The sequence below is a fragment of the Quercus suber genome, unplaced genomic scaffold, assembly GCF_002906115.3.
Source record: "Quercus suber isolate HL8 unplaced genomic scaffold, Cork oak 2.0 scaffold_519, whole genome shotgun sequence".
NCBI classification, from domain to species: Eukaryota; Viridiplantae; Streptophyta; class Magnoliopsida; order Fagales; family Fagaceae; genus Quercus; species Quercus suber.
Window position 1 is genome coordinate 532,377 of NW_027069968.1, and position 16,779 is coordinate 549,155.

Here is a 16,779-nt window from a genome sequence, read left to right on the forward strand (position 1 = left end):
ATCATACAAAACCCTCTACAATTCCAAATTTTTAAAAAGAGAAAAATAAAGGCAGTACCTAAGTTTGAAGAATGTTCTTAACCTCCATTAGCATAGGACTAGGGGACCATGATTGTACCACCACCCGCACCATTCTTCTTATTTCTCTTCCTCCTGACCATTCTACATGTATTAGGAATTCTCGAAAGAAAAAATGATTACTCACTTAAACTTGTTTACCCATCATTGGATGAAATATGAAACACATGAACATAAAATGATATGCCATTAAATAAAATTGGGAATAATTTAAAAATCTGAGGATTCCATGCATTCAAATAAGAAACTCAGCTTTTCAAACTTGTTTATCATATCCATTATTCCACTAAAGTTCTCAATTATATGAAAATACAGTTTCTACACAAATATAAAAAAATAAATAAAGGTTCCTAGTTGCATCAAATACAAATAAGCCACATAAATGAACTTTCTTGAGGATTCATCTTATCATTCACCAACTATATTATGCACCCTACCCATGGGAAAGTTCTCAAATTCGACAATTGAAGACCTTCTTGAATGCTTACATGCATCGCAAATTATGTACCCACTAATAAGAATTGCTTAATTTTGAGGAAGTAATAAGAACCTTTATCTACTTTTGGCACTTGCATTTGTTTTAGCAGTGGATGAAACACCAAGTTTTGTGCCTCTGGCTCTGGATTTATTCAGCTCACTGATTTATTCAAGTGGATCTGAGAAGCAATATAAGGAAGTATATGCAAGGTTAGAAGTTAATTCTAATTTTAATGTATATCAGTTCATTTAACTCTTAAGAGACTAAATTTAATATTAAATTTTGGACCAACAAAATAAGAACAAAAAAAATAAATACTATCAATTGCAACCCCATTCACAATAGCATCTTAAAACAGCAGAGGCTGGTAGGATGCAAAATGACTTGGATGTATTCGATGTTAATGCAGGTTATGGACTCAAACAACATGAAAATCTGTTATTGCTTTCTTCCATTGGGATTTATTGCTTGATGAGGGATGACGCGGAGTGATTCAGCAACTATCCCAATAACATATTATTGGCTATGTTAAAACTAATGCAAGAAAAAATAAATAAAATATGAAGATTTATTGAAATGGATACAACAAGCTAAAAAGGACATTTTGTATTAGAATTAACGAATTGAAAATTTTCAAATCAGGTCATCTATCCAAATAATACAATGGATATTTTGCTCTCAAGAGGTTTGTGTCAAAGCCAGCAATAATAACTCATGTAATTCTCAATAGACCAACTGCTCATGCAAATTCTTAAAACACAAAAACTTGACTTAAAAGGGACTTAACAATTTTAAATTAGATGGAGTTCTAACATATTGAAAATTTAAGGTTTTCTTTGTCTCCTAAAGCATCAATCCAAACCTCACAACTCAAGTATAACAAACACAATAGTCAAAGGATCCTAGAAATACACTTTCAATGCCCTAATGTCACAAAAATCTTATAGTCAAGTATTTTGACAGACAAGTTGCAGGCAATTTCTAAGAGGTCAATCCAAAGGCCAATGCTAATTAATCTAAGGGCTTGATAAGATGTAATGAAACTACCAATGGTCTACGCTATTAATTTCAAAACTGTAACAGTTGTTAGTTCCAAAAGAGAAAAAATAAAAATATAAAAATAGTAAACAAAATAATCCCAACGAATTTCCTGAATAATCATTCAGAAAACAATCCAATGGAAATTTTCAAATAGAACAGTTGACATAGGGAAAAAAAATTAGGGAAGAAGAAGAGGCATGAAATGGACCTCATGGTCATGGAAGACTGTTTGATGTCCAAGTTGGTGCGGTCATTGACTTTGCCATAGGAAAACAAATGTCAAAAAGAATGCCTACAATCTGCTTCTTGAGGACTCTCACTGCCTTTCCACAAATCCTTTCAGACAGAATCATGTCCATAGAGGGGTTTGGAATCTAATCTGGAAAGTAAAAGTCCCCCCTGAGAATCTGCAACTTTATGTGGAAGCTTATGCATGATGGCCTCCCCACTCTCCTAAGTCTAAAAAATAGAGGAATACCAACCTAAAGCACTTGCCCCCTGTGTAATGATGAAGATGAAGCCATAACTCACCTATTTCTATCTTGCCCTTTTGCTAGAGCTTGTTGGCATGGATCTCTGTTAGCTGTTCATACCTGATCTAGCCAATGTCTCGGTGCAGCAATGGGTTGGGAATTTATTAGACAGGCACAAAAAACTAGAGGCTGAGTCAATGATTTATCTTCAAGCCATTTTCACTACATTTTGGACAATCTAGAACCACAGAAACACTGTGGTTCATGAAGGCAAACAACCTAACCCCATGGAAGTAATTCTAACAGCTCAAAACCTTTCTTGCAGGTACCAGGAAACTCCTACAAAATATGCATACATCAACAGGAATGCTAAGGAGACAATCTCAGGCACTCAGGCACTAGCAGGGCCTTGGCACCTAATGATCAAAATTGTTAGAGTCAGGAGGAAGAGAGCAAAGAGGAGTGCGTATGCTTATGAGGCCAAGAATATGCAGGGGGAGACTATGTTTTGTGGTGTAGCTAGTAGTGCAGCAGACTCAGCTTATGGGGCATCTCAAGAAGCTCTGGTGGAGGCATCTATAAAAGCTAGGAACACTGGCTTTCATCAAGTACTGATCCTAAGCAATAGCAGAAGATTGGTCCAAACTGTCAACAAAGAAAGGAACCCAAACTGGCAGGAGAGGACGATGATGGCTGATCTATCTTCCCTTCATCAAAATGGCTTCGTTTTGAAGACGCTTTTTGTTCCCAAAGATGTTATAAACTCTGTCTGTTATGTAGCTAATATAGCAACTACAATGCCATTTCACCAATGCTGGTCTAGACCAGCTATTTGTAACAAACTCCCTGTTTTCTCCCTTTGAATGGTATAAAAAAAATAAAAAATAAAAAAAAAGAGTCAAAAAGAAGAAAAACAATTTTATTTTTGGGGTAAATATAGTGATTGTTTTTCGCATTTTGGATCCATACAAAGCTAAATTTCTATAGGAAGAGAGCTTTTGCACTATATAGGTGTTCATATTATGTGAGGCTGTGTGTGAATGCCATAGAGGAGAAATACGTTTAAGAGGTGAGAGAGATAAGGAAGAGAAATGGTTTGGAAATTTACAAACACAAAATAATAATTGGTGAATTTATAACTGCAGAATGTGTAAGAGCTTATTAGGATTTGATGGAGAGAAGAAGTGGGCTAGTACTCTTCAAACTACGCGTGAAAGGAATTCTATTGGTGTGCATATATATATATATATATATATGCACAATCTTTGGGCTTACAAACCTTGGTCCAAGACATTGGGAAAAAAGAATTCTTGTCCTCAAAGTGACCCCAAGTAAATTTCTTAAGACATCAATTTTGGAACAAATGTTTTTTGAAAGGTCGAAGGTAGAGGAAGTATAGGTGGGAATAGATGCTAGGACGGATTTAACTAGAGTAATTCTGGAAGCTTGGGATAGGATTTTAGCGTTCCAAGATTGTGATCTAGAAATAACCTTGTCAAGGACCTCATTAAACATTTGCTTTTTGTTCATGCAGACCAAGCATTTGATGAAGTCCTCTAATATTTAATATTGTTTTTGGTGAAAGGCCTTCCAAGCAGCAGAATTTAATTGTGTCACACAACTAGCTCAATGAATAATCAAATTACGCACTGTTAAAGAGTACATTCTCTATTACTATTACTTGACTAAACAAACATAGACAGCTACACAGTCTCAATAGGGTAATCATCTTCCATTCTAAAAACACTCTTTCTACTTGATAAACTGTTTTGATCGAAAAACAAGTACAACATGACCACAAAAGCCGTGAACAGTTCACTGAACTTATTATTACTCATGCAATAGCCAAGCATGTAGAACATAACAAAAACTTCAATAACACAAGGTGAAACAAGCCCAATTCATCACCATAAAAGAACTTTTTAAGATATATATGCCCAAGAAACAAACAAAGCACTCAATTATACATTAAAAAAAAAAAACTTTCATATAAAACAGGGGTGAGGGGGTTTGAAGTTGTAAATACTTACAAGTGAAGGGAACTAACTTGGAGTTGGAGGAGATGGGAATCAGGGGAAGGAAGAGAGGCATAATTCTTCAAACCTTGATCAAGATGTCCTCTTTTTCTTCTGACGGTGGACACAGATTCAAATCAAAGTCATGATTCACAAATTCATGGGTCATTGAAGACGAACCCAAATCAAACTCACCACTAACAGTTGAGCCTACCAAATCTATCTGGCCCAAGCCAAAATTAGACCCATTAGATGTATCAGGTACCTGAGGAGGCTCACGTTCACTTCCATCTGAGTTATTTAGTGACAGACTCAAATCATACCCATCATTGCGAAAGTCCTTCAAATGCCCCAAATCACTTACAGTTTCGAAAGCCTCATGATCCATATTTGAGGAATAAGGAAGTGGTGTTAAAGTGTGGACCTCGGGGTCAATAGGGACCGATAATGACATATTCATATCACCATGAAATCCCTTCAAATCAGATTCAAACCCAGTAGTATTTGTTGTTTCCATTGCAATTGCACGCACTGAATCTCCTTCATTGCAAGAAGTGGGGAATAGAGGTAGTAAAGGCAGGGAATTAGGGACGGAAGATTTATGAGGACAACAGATGCATTCTACAAGGACCCCCAACTTTTTTGGGATAGTCGTAGGATCCATTGGCCCTCCGAAAAGATAATCCTTGTACATCTTGATTCTACATATAACCTCAAAATGACTCTATTTAGATAGATTTGAGTCCCTTAACTTCTTCTCCCATTCATACATAGGATTAGAAATAAACAACAATTGACAAGATTCATTTCCGTCGAGGTAAACCCCACGATGCTGAATTTCTAAACAACCATTGACGACAAATTCAACCACAAAATGATAAGATTCATTTATCGGTCCAAAGGCAACACAAATAGCAAGAGGAATGCATCTGGAATTACGAACCAAGAATGAAATGGAATTTCCATCGTTTCGGTGGTTGAACTCATCTGGAATCTCACACCCTAGTGCTCGAAAGTAAGCAATCGAGTGGTAAAGCGGATGCAAAGATTGGTCACCTTCATGTACTCTATCTGCTAAAACACCTTGACTTTCTCCCACTTGCTTCCATTTAGCAATTTTTTTAGCCATAACCTGCAGCTTGGCATATCGAGTTAGGTATTTGGGGAAAGGCAATACAATTATTTCTTTATAACTAAGAGCGAGAGAGTGATAGAGAAAGACCTGACTCAATATTTTGCTTGATGATTTTGGATTCCACGGTGGGCAATTTCTAGCCTTGAAATGAATTAAAGATTGTGGAAGTCCTTGAATTTCCTCAAAGTGCTTGCAATCGAATATATCAAGTTCAATTAATGTAGTAAATTTGATAAAGCTTTCAGGGATGGTAATAGTACTGGTGTTTCATAGATGTAGCCGTGTCAATGCGGGAAAGTAATCGAACTCCAGAAAATCTAATTCAGTTACATTTTCACCGAAGAGATTAAGCTCTGTTAACTGTAGAAACAAATATCCGAGACAACCATCAAAAGAATTGCAGCTTGGTCTTGGTAGGTTAGTAGAAAGACTTAAAACATTGACATTTTGGAATTTATAGATGCTATCTAGAAAGTTCCTCTCAAGGCTTGTACCACTCCCTCTCATATATAGACACCGTAAGCACTTCGTTACTGAATCAATATCAGGGAAGTTCTCAAGGCTTGTGCAGCCACTAAGATCAAAACTTTGAAGAGATTTCAACGGAAGTCTTCTTGGAAGAGTTTGAAGTTTTCCACAATCTCCGAGATGCAAATCTTCAAGTTTATCAAGAAGTCCAATAGACTCATGAACTTTAACTAAATTTGTACAATCAGAAAGGTATAATATCTCTAAATTTGGGGCACACAACTCAGGTAATTCTTGAATAGATTCACAGTGCTGGAGATGAAAGTCTACAAGACATTTGAACTTAAGTCTTCTAGGAAGAGCTCGAAGTTTTTTGCAATTAGTAAGGTACCAAATTTTAAGCTTATCAAGAAATCTAGCAGGCTCATGAATCTCAACTAAATTTGTACAATGAGAAAGGTTTAATATCTCTAAATTTGGAGCCCACAACTTAGGTAATTTCTGAATGGATTCACAACCACTGAGATTGATTCGTTTCAAATTTTCAAAAGGCAAAACCTGTAGAAGGAAACAACAATTATCTTCAACAAGCTTTAAAATGAACTTTAGAAATAAATCATAATTAAGAAAACTAATAATCATACCGGCTTGAATAACTTATGTATTCTAATGTTACTATGTGACATGTTGAAGACGACAAGCTGTTGGGGACGAAAATTGGATGGCAACGAAACGGAACAATAAGGCCAATCCAATAATACTAAATTGTTGGGGAGATATTCCAGACATCCATCAATATATACATTATTAACTATAAGAAACTTGATATTTTCCATCCTTTTGAAAGCTTGAGCATGAAGTTTCAATGTTACAGGTTCAGGCGGGTACAACATTAAGCCTCGAATTTTATTTGGTCCCTGGTTGGACAAAGCATTAAGTGAACAACACTACGCAATAAAATTTTCCAAAAATATAAAAATTTAAACAAAAAAAATATGTTGATAAGCTTGTATTGCTTCAACATTAATAAAAATTAAAGAAATTAATTCATTTCTTCTAACTTGATCAAAAGAAGGGAAGAAGTGAAGAAAAAGAACTTATATACCGTATTTCCAGTTAGTACAGTACAAGCATCTGCATAATCCCGTAGCCTAGTACGTTTTCCAAGTGCTTGTGGTGATTCTCGTTGAACAATTTTTTCTCCCATTTGTTGTAGCAAGTTATGCATCGATAAATTGCCACAACCATCAATAGTTATCAAACACTTGTCAATAAGTTTTGGAATACCATAATTTGGAAAAAAATGACATGCCTCCAATATATTTACAACATAATCTTTATTTTTCCCAATGAAGAAAAATGCAATATCCAGGAAAATATCCTTTTCACTTGGGTCCAATCCTTTATAACTCATTTTGAGTATTTTTAGAATGTCCTTGTTGGGAATCTTTTTGTACTTCTCTAATGCACTTTCCCATTGAGATAAACTTTTTTTACGCAAATCAGAACCTATTATTTTTAAAGCTAGAGGAAGGCCATTTGCATAATTGATAATTTGATTTGTAAGTTGCAAGTAAGCTTCCTCAGGTTCATTTTTTTGAAAGGCATACAAACTAAAAAGTTCACAAGCTTCATATTGGTCCATTTCATCAACCTTATAGATTAGAGGATCTTGTTCGAGAGCGGTGAACACATCTTTATCTCTTGTGGTTATAAGGATTCTACTTCCAGGAGTTAACCAATCACATTTTCCAAGCAAATTTTCTATTTGCTTCTGTTCATCCACATCATTGAGAACTAAAAAAACTCTTTTATGGCAAAGTCTTTCCTTTATCACATTGATTCCTCTAGATATGTTGTCCACCTTTAAATTTTCTTCCCTTAAGATATTAGAAAGAAGTATCTTCTGCAGTTTTATTATGCCATCATTTGTCCTAGACCTTTCTTTAACATTCTCTAGAAACGAGCTTCCTTCAAAACCATCAACAATTTTGTTATATACAGCTTTTGCGATTGTAGTCTTACCTATTCCCCCAAGGCCATGGATCGCCACTATTCGAATATCATTTGACTCAATATTTAAAAGCTTTTCTATTTTTGTTGCACGAGAATCTACTCCAATTGGGTATTTAGCAACGAATAATCGTGTGCGGTTTAATGTTGTATTTGATATTTGTTCTATAAGTCTCTGGATAAATTTAGATTCAGGACAACTGCCAACCACATAGTATAAAAAGCATGTTAGGAAATGAATTAGTTGGAAAATAGAGCACTCACAGTAGTGGTGCTAAATAGGTATATTGCTAAAAATATAGCTATTAATCACAAAAAGAGAGCTGCAGTAGTGGAGGTAATGCTAAAAAATTTAGCTTCTCAGCTACAGTACACATCTAAAGATAGATGTGCATTGTAGCTCAAAGACAAAAAAAAAAAAATATATATATATATATATATTTAATTGGTTTCTTTCTCTTCTTTTATTAAATTAATCTTTTCTCTCTCCTTCTTTCTTTTCTCTTTCTTTTTAACATTCACTCTTTCTTCTTCACCGAACCAAACCCAGCACTTCTCCCTTTCAAATTTTTTTTTTGTTCCTTCCTCCAGCCATTTTTTCTTTCTACTTCACCTTTCTTCTTCACTGAACCTAGCCCTTCTCTTCTCCACCTTCATTTTTTTATTTCTTTCTTCCTCCAACTCCTCACCACTCCTTAGCCATTGCCCGTCAAGCCGCCAGCGACCCAAGTCCTAAGCCGTTGCCGACACAAGTCCAAGCCGCCGGCGACCCAAGCCTGGTGGTGGTGGTGGTTTTTTTTTAAAATCGAAGTTGTGGTGGTGGTTGCTGAGGTGGGTTTGTGGTGGTGGTGGTGGTGGGTTGTTGATTGGGTTGTGTTCGTGGGTTGTGTTTGTGGTGGTGGCGGGTTGTCCCAAGCCATTACTGTGGGCGGTTGCTGTTGGCTATGGCAATGGTGTGGGTTTTTTTTGTTAGTTGTCCCTGGGTTTTTTTGTTGCTGGATTTGTGGGTTTGTTGAATTTTGGTTGTTTTTATGTGTGATTTTGGTTGGTTTTTGAGATGATTTTGTTGCAAATTTGATGGATTTATGTTGTGTTAATGGTGGCCTATGGACAGTGGAGGTGGTTGTGGGTGGCAGTGGAGGTGGTTGGGGTTTGGGTATGATTATTGTTCTTCAGAATCTTCGGAGTTTGTGGTGTTTTTTTTTTTTTTTGTGTGTGTGCAGTAGGGTGTATTATTTTATTGTAGTATATATATTATTTATTGTGATATTTATATTATTTTATTGTGTTAAAAAGTAAAATAGATCCATTGTTTCAGGATGTTTTATAAAATGTTTTATAAAATGAGTAGGTAAAATAGATAAAGTGACTTTTGTGGTGCCAAATAGCTAAAAAAATAGCTCCATTGTTGTGGATGCTCTATAAAGATAAGCAAAATTCTAGATATATAGTTTTTGCATTATTTATTTTTTTTACTTTTGCCACATGAATAAGGGGTGAGGGAGAAAACGGGTCTGTGGACAATTGATGGATTTAGGTTGTGTTAATGGTGGCCTGTGGACAGTGGAGGTGGTTGTGGGTGGCAGTGGAGGTGGTTGGGGTTTTGGTTTGATTATTGTTCTTCAGAATCTTCGGAGTTTGTGGTGTTTTTTTTTTTTTTTTTTTTTTTGTAGTTTTTGCATTATTTATTATTTTTTACTTTGCCACATGAATAAGGGGTGAGGGAGAAAACGGGTCTGTGGGCAAATTTGATGGATTTAGGTTGTGTTAATGGTGGCCTGTGGACAGTGGAGGTCGTTGTGGGTGGCAGTGGAGGTGGTTGGGGTTTTGGGTTTGATTATTGTTCTTCAGAATCTTCGGAGTTTGTGGTGTTTTTTTTTTTTTTTTTGTGTGCAGTAGGGTGTATTATTTTATTGTAGTATATATATTATTTTATTGTGATATTTATATTATTTTATTGTGTTAAAAAGTAAAATAGATCCATTGTTTCAGGATGTTTTATAAAATGTTTTATAAAATGAGTAGGTAAAATAGATAAAGTGACTTTTTGTGGTGCCAAATAGCTAAAAAAATAGTTCCACCGCTGTGGATGCTCTATGAAGATAAGCAAAATTCTAGATATATAGTTTTTGCATTATTTATTTTATTTTTTTACTTTTGCCACATGAATAAGGGGTGAGGGAGAAAACGGGTCTGTGCGTTACAATTAACAAGTAAGTTGTACATTTTTTTTTTTTTTTTTGGTGTGGAGAAAAGCTGGTACATTTTTAATTAAAGTAAATGGCAAGTACATAATTCATAGAGTTGGGAACCAAACTATATTTAAATTTAATAGTTTGTCTTTTTTGTATGGGAAATCAGTTTTACTCTTCTATCATGTAGTTGCATGAAAACTCTGCATAGGTGAGGAACCAAACTAATTGGAAACCCACATATGATACCTGATTGAACGATTAAGAGATTTTTCTTAAATCCTTTCTCAAAAAATACGTGGAAAAACTCTTAATTCGTAAGATTAAAATTTTCTTTGTAACCTAACTAGCGACTACCTTCATAGTTAAAGATCCTATCAAAATAGAACAATTTCATATAGCGGTTATGACAAACCATTAAAAAATAAAAAATAAAATAAAAATAAAAACCCATGAAAGCATGAGACTAATTGTGAGATACATACTCATTATGTAATGGAATCCAGACAAATTGCCAACTTCTTTTAGAGCTGCCCTCCAAATTTGCACCTTGCCAATGTTGTCCTTGAAATTTTTTTCATTCTCAAGCAATTGCACCCCAAACTTTTCCTTTTGCTTACGTACTTCTGATGGATCTATTCCATAAAAAACTGGTAAAACTAATTGGCCAAGATTTTTCCTACACTCAAGAATCCAAACAAGTTCTTCCAAACACCATTTGGAAGATGCATAATTTTCAGAGATCACAACAACTGAAATCATTGACCTTTTGATGGTTTTGAGAAGTTCCTCTGAAATTATTTCTCCACTCCAAAGTTTATCGTCCATGAAGGTGTAAATGCCTTTGTCACACAAAGCTTTATATAAATGGCCCGTAAAACCGCGCGAGTATCTTCACCTCTAAAGCTCAAGAAGACATCATACTCCCACCGGTGAGTAGAAGATGAAGTGGAAGTCATTGGAGAAGAAGGGGAAGTCATTGAAGTCTACATACGAGCAGAAGATTGAGAAGGTCAAAGTATGATAAAATGGGAATTATAAGGGATGAGTGAACACATGAAAAAAAAAAAAAATTACCTCTTTTTTATGACTGGAGGTTGAAGGTGGTGGTTGTGTGGCAGCTTCAATATCGTGCCGCTGGCACCATTTGGCAAAGAGGTAGCAACCGAGGACGAACACCTCCAAAAGTACTATAATTTTCGTGCTTTTTTGAAACTCAAAATGTTCGAATCCAATGTCTTTTCTTTTTGATTTCTGAACCAATATCTTTAAAGTTAAGGCCTACAAAGATAAGCAAATGACTTTTACATACCAAACACCGAATCCCAACAAAAATGTATTGTTGGGAACTTCCGTAGTTAAATAAATGACAAGTAACAAGATTAATGGAGATAAGAAAGAATACAAATGCACTCTTTACATTTGGCTGAAATTTATTTAAGTTATTTAACTTTATTTTTGTCAAGTTAAATCTTTTAAGTTTCAATTTTTTTTTTTTTCTTCTTTGAGAATTCTAAGTTTCAAATTTTAAAAGATTAAGAAACCCTCCAGTTTCATTTTTACCACTTACAGTCAACCTCTTCAACTAGTTGAGCCAATAGTTGTAAATCAAAGTTATGTATTTCGTTTCATTTCACTCTAAAATCTTACTTCAAAAAATCAAAGAAAGAGAAAAAGATGAGAAGAGAAGAGAAATTTAAAACAGGCTCACGGTGATGAATGTGCGTGACGCTTCACCTTGAGAGAATTGCTATGGTAGGAATGAGTGAAGAAGATACTGATATTTGCTGGCCTCTAGTTCACCATTTGCCACAATGCTTTTTGCAGTCTTTTTTTTATTTGGAGAAGATCTGTGGAGATGGCCTTCAGTAAATTGCATCAAAATGAACCAACCTTTTTGAGTTTTTCTTTGTTCATAGACTATCTGCTTCCAGTTTGTTTACCACACCATTACAAGCAACTGTTTGCAAAGATGAAATGATGTAATAAAAGTAGGAGATTGAAAAATCTTCATGAAAGAAAGACTTTGAAAAGCTGGCCCAATCAGTGGGGTAGGAAAATTCTTTGAAGTTTCATCTTTTACAAACGCCCCAACATCTATATTTATTTACAAAAGAACCAAATTGTTTTAGTCTTTAAATAACCAACTGATTAGTTTATTAGGGATTTTCTTTAATGTCTATATTAAAATAATTGATTTGTGTTATTATTTAACTAAATAGTAATAATAAGTAATAATTTATTATATAAATAATTATATATTAGCGGTGATCTTAAAACGGTATGCCAAAATATACCGATACTGAAATATATTGTTCATATGGATACTAAATAATCAAAACTTTAATTGTAATTCAGGTCAATGATTAAGGTAAAGCCACAAAAGTAGCCTAGGCCCCAGTATAAAAGAGCCCCAAAATTCTTAGTTAATCTATACTATTAATAACATGATTCTCTATTTGGGTTTCATCATTTTGCATACTAAAATATCCTCACACAAATTCTTAAACTCTCTAAAAGACTCATATCTTTTAGTTAAATAATTTTAAATTTAAAAACACAAACTAGTTAATCTACCATATTTTAATTTTGTCTTTATTTTGCCAATTTGAAACCACTGGTATGGGGTGATTATATTATGAAGTGAAGTTGTAAAAATGTATTTGAGATATTACATCATATTGTCATACATTTTAAATTTATTCTATTTTATCATAATCATAACCTTTTATCTTATAGAATGTACTTTTTTCGGTTATAAATATTTTTTAATTAGAAATGTCTAGTATAAATATTGACATAGATATAAAAAAAATCAATAAAAAAGGTAAAACTAGACATTTTAGTTGATTATCACATAGGATATTTTGATTAATCTATTACTAGGAATATAATAATACAAGATAAAATTTATATGAAAGCTCACAAGTCAATGAGAATTTATCAAAATTGAGGTTTTTTTTTTTTTTTTTGAAAATCTTATTAAAACCGAATTAGAAGATAAAGAAATAATATAATGAAAAGATTACAAGGGCAATAATAATCATAATAACGTTAAAAAAAATTGAAATTTTTTTCATATAATAATATTTGACTATTTAACAAAATTAAATTATTTTCCTAGTGCATTTTTTGTTTCAGCCAAATAAGTTTTTTAAAATTAAAATTCAATCCTAATTAAAATCTATTATGCATAATGAAATTAAATGGATTTGTCTTATAATCAATTGAGAAGTAGATGTTAGAGCATTTGCATTAATTCGTGCAAAAATTTATGTCTATTTTAACACAAGAAGTTACATTTTTATTTAATATACTCACTTTTCAAAATACCTTACATCAAATTATCTTTTTTACACTATATTTTATTAAATTAATTTTTTTCCTTAATTTTTTATATTTCTTCACACACACAATAACTATTGTCCAATCATTTATTTCATTCCCAAGATATGTAAAGCAAGAATAAAAAAAATACTTATTAATAGAGCTAGGCTAAATTTACACAATTATTATAATAATTTTATATATTTTTACACAATTTTGCATGACTTTATGTGTGTGAATTTTGGAATTTGTTAACTAAAATGTCGTCATTTTTCTATTATACAAGTATTAATAGGGATTCAATTGCTCTTAACAAACTTAAATATAAAACTTTTATATTACAAAAAGAGTTTTAAATAAAAATTTAAATAAATATTATTTTAAAAAGTCTAAATGGTTGTGACTTGCAACCTCAAAGACCATAAAAAAGAAAGAAAGCTCAAAGACCTCAAAGTAGGTGCAAAGTTTTGGCTGTAAAGTGTAAAAAAGTACTACACTTTCGGTGCATTTTCTGCTCAAATTTTCTTGCTTTCCTGACAGCAAAAACCTGTGTCAATAGTTAGAGCATTCACATCAGATCAGTTATAGTCTTCTAAAATACATATACAGTACAAATTTTGCACATTTTGAGCAAAAAAACACCAACATCAGTAGGTGTAAAAATATTTAAAACCGGCCATATTTTTCCCTGAGCTACAGTACCCATGTAAATATACACGGGTACTGTAGCTCGTGTATATATTAAAATAATATTTTCCGTTCGCACCAAATTTTCTCTCCCCATTCCGTGCACAACGACCTCAACTCCTCATTTTCTTTTCCTCAGATACACACAAACACACCCACACACAAACACATATCAACACACAAACAAACCCACACACAAACAAACCCACACAGAAAAACCAAAAGACAGAGAGATCGGAGCTTGGTTCGTGGGTCGCCGGAGCTTGGTTCGTGGAGCGTGGTTCGTGGATCGGCCGGTGAAGACACGATCTGGGTCGTCGGGGCTTGGTTCTAAGTCGCCGGAGGTTGGTTCGTGGATCGGCCGGTGTAGACACAATTTGGGTCGCTGGGGCTTGGTTCTAGGTCGCCGGAGCTTGGTTCGTGGAGCATAGTTCGTGGATCGGCCGGTGAAGACGCGATCTGGGTCGCCGGGGCTTGGTTTTGGGTCGCCGGAGCTTGGTTCGTGGAGCTTGGTTCGTAGATCTGCCGGTGAAGACGCGATCTGAGTCGCCGGAGCTTGATTTCTGGACCGCCAGTGAAGAAAGGTTCTGAATCCGGTGAAGAACTTTATCTGGGTTGGTAGTTTTTTGAGAAAGAACGAGACGGAGAGAGAGAGAGAGAGATAAGAGAGAGAGGCTGTTAAGAAAAAAATGAGAAGAGAGAGAGAGAGGTGATCTGATAAGAGAGGGAGCGCGTAGGTAGTTGAGAGAAATAATAAAAAATTGAGAAGAGTGAATATTTTATTTAAATAAATGTGTATAATAGACAGATTGATGTAGGTGTCTTGTAAAATTAAGTGTGTAAAATAGAAAAAGTAGGTTTTGAATGTGAAAAATGGAAAAATTTATAAACGAGCTGATGCGAATGCTCTTATGCTGTTTCCACAAAATTTCCACCCACTACAATAGAAAGCTCACGCGTCTTCAGTTTTTCAAGAAAAGAAAAGGTGAGAAAATGACATAACAAATTAATCTAAGCTTTGTTTACTTTTTTGACAAGCATAGGGTACCGTCAATTTCTTGGATGATAGATAAACGCAGAATGCCAATATTTATTTATCGGATAAATTCCATGAACATAACTTGATGTTTGAGTTAATGTCAATTATGTTCAAAACTTTCTAAAACTAATTAATTTGGTTCTTAATATCAAATTAGTTCTTAAATACGGTTGTGAAAAATGACTAACTGGCCTTACAGTATTTAGGGACTAAGTTGGATTTAAGGACTAAATTAATTAGTTTTGAAAAATTTTGTATCTGGTTGACATTAATAAGATGAGAATCAATATAAGTGCAAAAGTCCATTAAACCATGAACTAAAACAAAAGAACGAAACCTAACACTAAAACCTAGTCCTAAAGAGTCTTAAATAGAATAGTTTAAGATCTGAAATGGTTTTTTCTGAATCCTCAAAGTGCCGGTTATTTCTCTCCTATTGAGTGCACCACATCAAATAACAAGGGACAACTATGCAAACAGCACCATTTCGATTTACAGCAATACTCATAATCAAAATGAATGACATCGAGACATCTCCCAAACGCCAAGAATTCGGGATCGTGATGTCTGTCATAAAGTGGCTCAATCCTTTCTTCTTGTTTTCGCTTGCTCAGATTTGTAGAATTTGCCACCTTGAAAAATCTAGGCGCCATTTCCACAAGCCATTTAGGATCTATAACCATGACCTCTCGCGTGTACTCCTTTGTAGTCATCACCAGCTCATGGTAGATGACCCAGTAAGGTTGCCACTGGAAAAAAATAAAACTAGTTAGTTTGATGTTCAGTTTCATCAATCTAATAGTTTTTTTTTTTTTTTTTTTTTTGAGGATAAACGGCAGAATAAAGTAATAGTATTTTAGTTACTTAAATTGTTGAGAATGAAGTCATGAACCACCTTACAAAATGTCTTTGACATTGTTATAATCCTTTCTAATAACCAAATAAAGAAGACAAATACATACATAACATGATGGTTTACATAACATGATGGCTTTCCTAAAAAAAAAAATATATATATATATATATATTATCACTTTTGGAAAATAAAAATTATGGAGAGCCAAGTTAGTAGGTGAATTAATATCTGCTTCCAGTTTGTTTACCACACTATTCCAAGAAACAAGATGAAATGATGTAATAAAAGTAGGAGAATGAATAGTCTGCAAGAAAGGACTTTGAAAAGCTAGCCATTAATTACGTGGGGTGGGAAATTCTTGGAAGCTTTCATCTTTTTCAAATGCCCTTAACATCTATATTTATTTACAGAAGAACCAAATTGTTTTAGTCAGTAGTTATGCTGTTGCCAAGAAATTTCCACCAACTTTAGTAGAAATCTCGCGCGTATTCAGTTGTTGAAGAAGATAAAAAGTGAGNAAAAATATATATATATATATATATTATCACTTTTGGAAAATAAAAATTATGGAGAGCCAAGTTAGTAGGTGAATTAATATCTGCTTCCAGTTTGTTTACCACACTATTCCAAGAAACAAGATGAAATGATGTAATAAAAGTAGGAGAATGAAAAGTCTACAAGAAAGGACTTTGAAAAGCTAGCCATTAATTACGTGGGGTGGGAAATTCTTGGAAGCTTTCATCTTTTTCAAATGCCCTTAACATCTATATTTATTTACAGAAGAACCAAATTGTTTTAGTCAGTAGTTATGCTGTTGCCAAGAAATTTCCACCAACTTTAGTAGAAATCTCGCGCGTATTCAGTTGTTGAAGAAGATAAAAAGTGAGAAAATGACATAGCAAATTACTCTGAGCTTTGTTTATTTTTCTGACAATGCATACTGCGTAGGCCATAGAGTACCGTCCATTTCTTGGTAG

At 34.0% G+C, this 16,779-nt stretch overlaps 1 protein-coding gene and 1 non-coding gene across 3 annotated transcripts; both read right to left on the reverse strand.

Annotated features, from left to right (window-relative positions):
• Nucleotides 1–331: 331 nt before the first annotated feature.
• LOC111988300 (disease resistance-like protein DSC1) lies at nt 332–7,961 on the reverse strand. The gene is made up of 5 exons (XM_065763699.1): nt 6,794–7,961; nt 6,333–6,605; nt 5,308–6,246; nt 4,101–5,217; nt 332–734 (listed from the first exon to the last, which is right to left on the reverse strand). Exons 1-3 carry the CDS (start codon nt 7,331–7,333, stop codon nt 5,488–5,490), a joined length of 1,572 nt encoding a protein of 523 aa, XP_065619771.1. The 5' UTR covers nt 7,334–7,961; the 3' UTR covers nt 332–734; nt 4,101–5,217; nt 5,308–5,487.
• A 2,261-nt stretch (nt 7,962–10,222) lies between these two features.
• Nucleotides 10,223–11,918, reverse strand: LOC111988271 (uncharacterized). 2 transcript variants are annotated; one of them, XR_010625056.1, is made up of 3 exons: nt 11,605–11,918; nt 10,971–11,174; nt 10,223–10,879 (listed from the first exon to the last, which is right to left on the reverse strand). It is a non-coding gene; the product is annotated as an uncharacterized LOC111988271 (transcript). The 2 variants fall into 2 exon arrangements; XR_010625055.1 differs by having other exon boundaries at nt 11,631–11,917.
• Between the last annotated feature and the right edge of the window lie 4,861 nt (nt 11,919–16,779).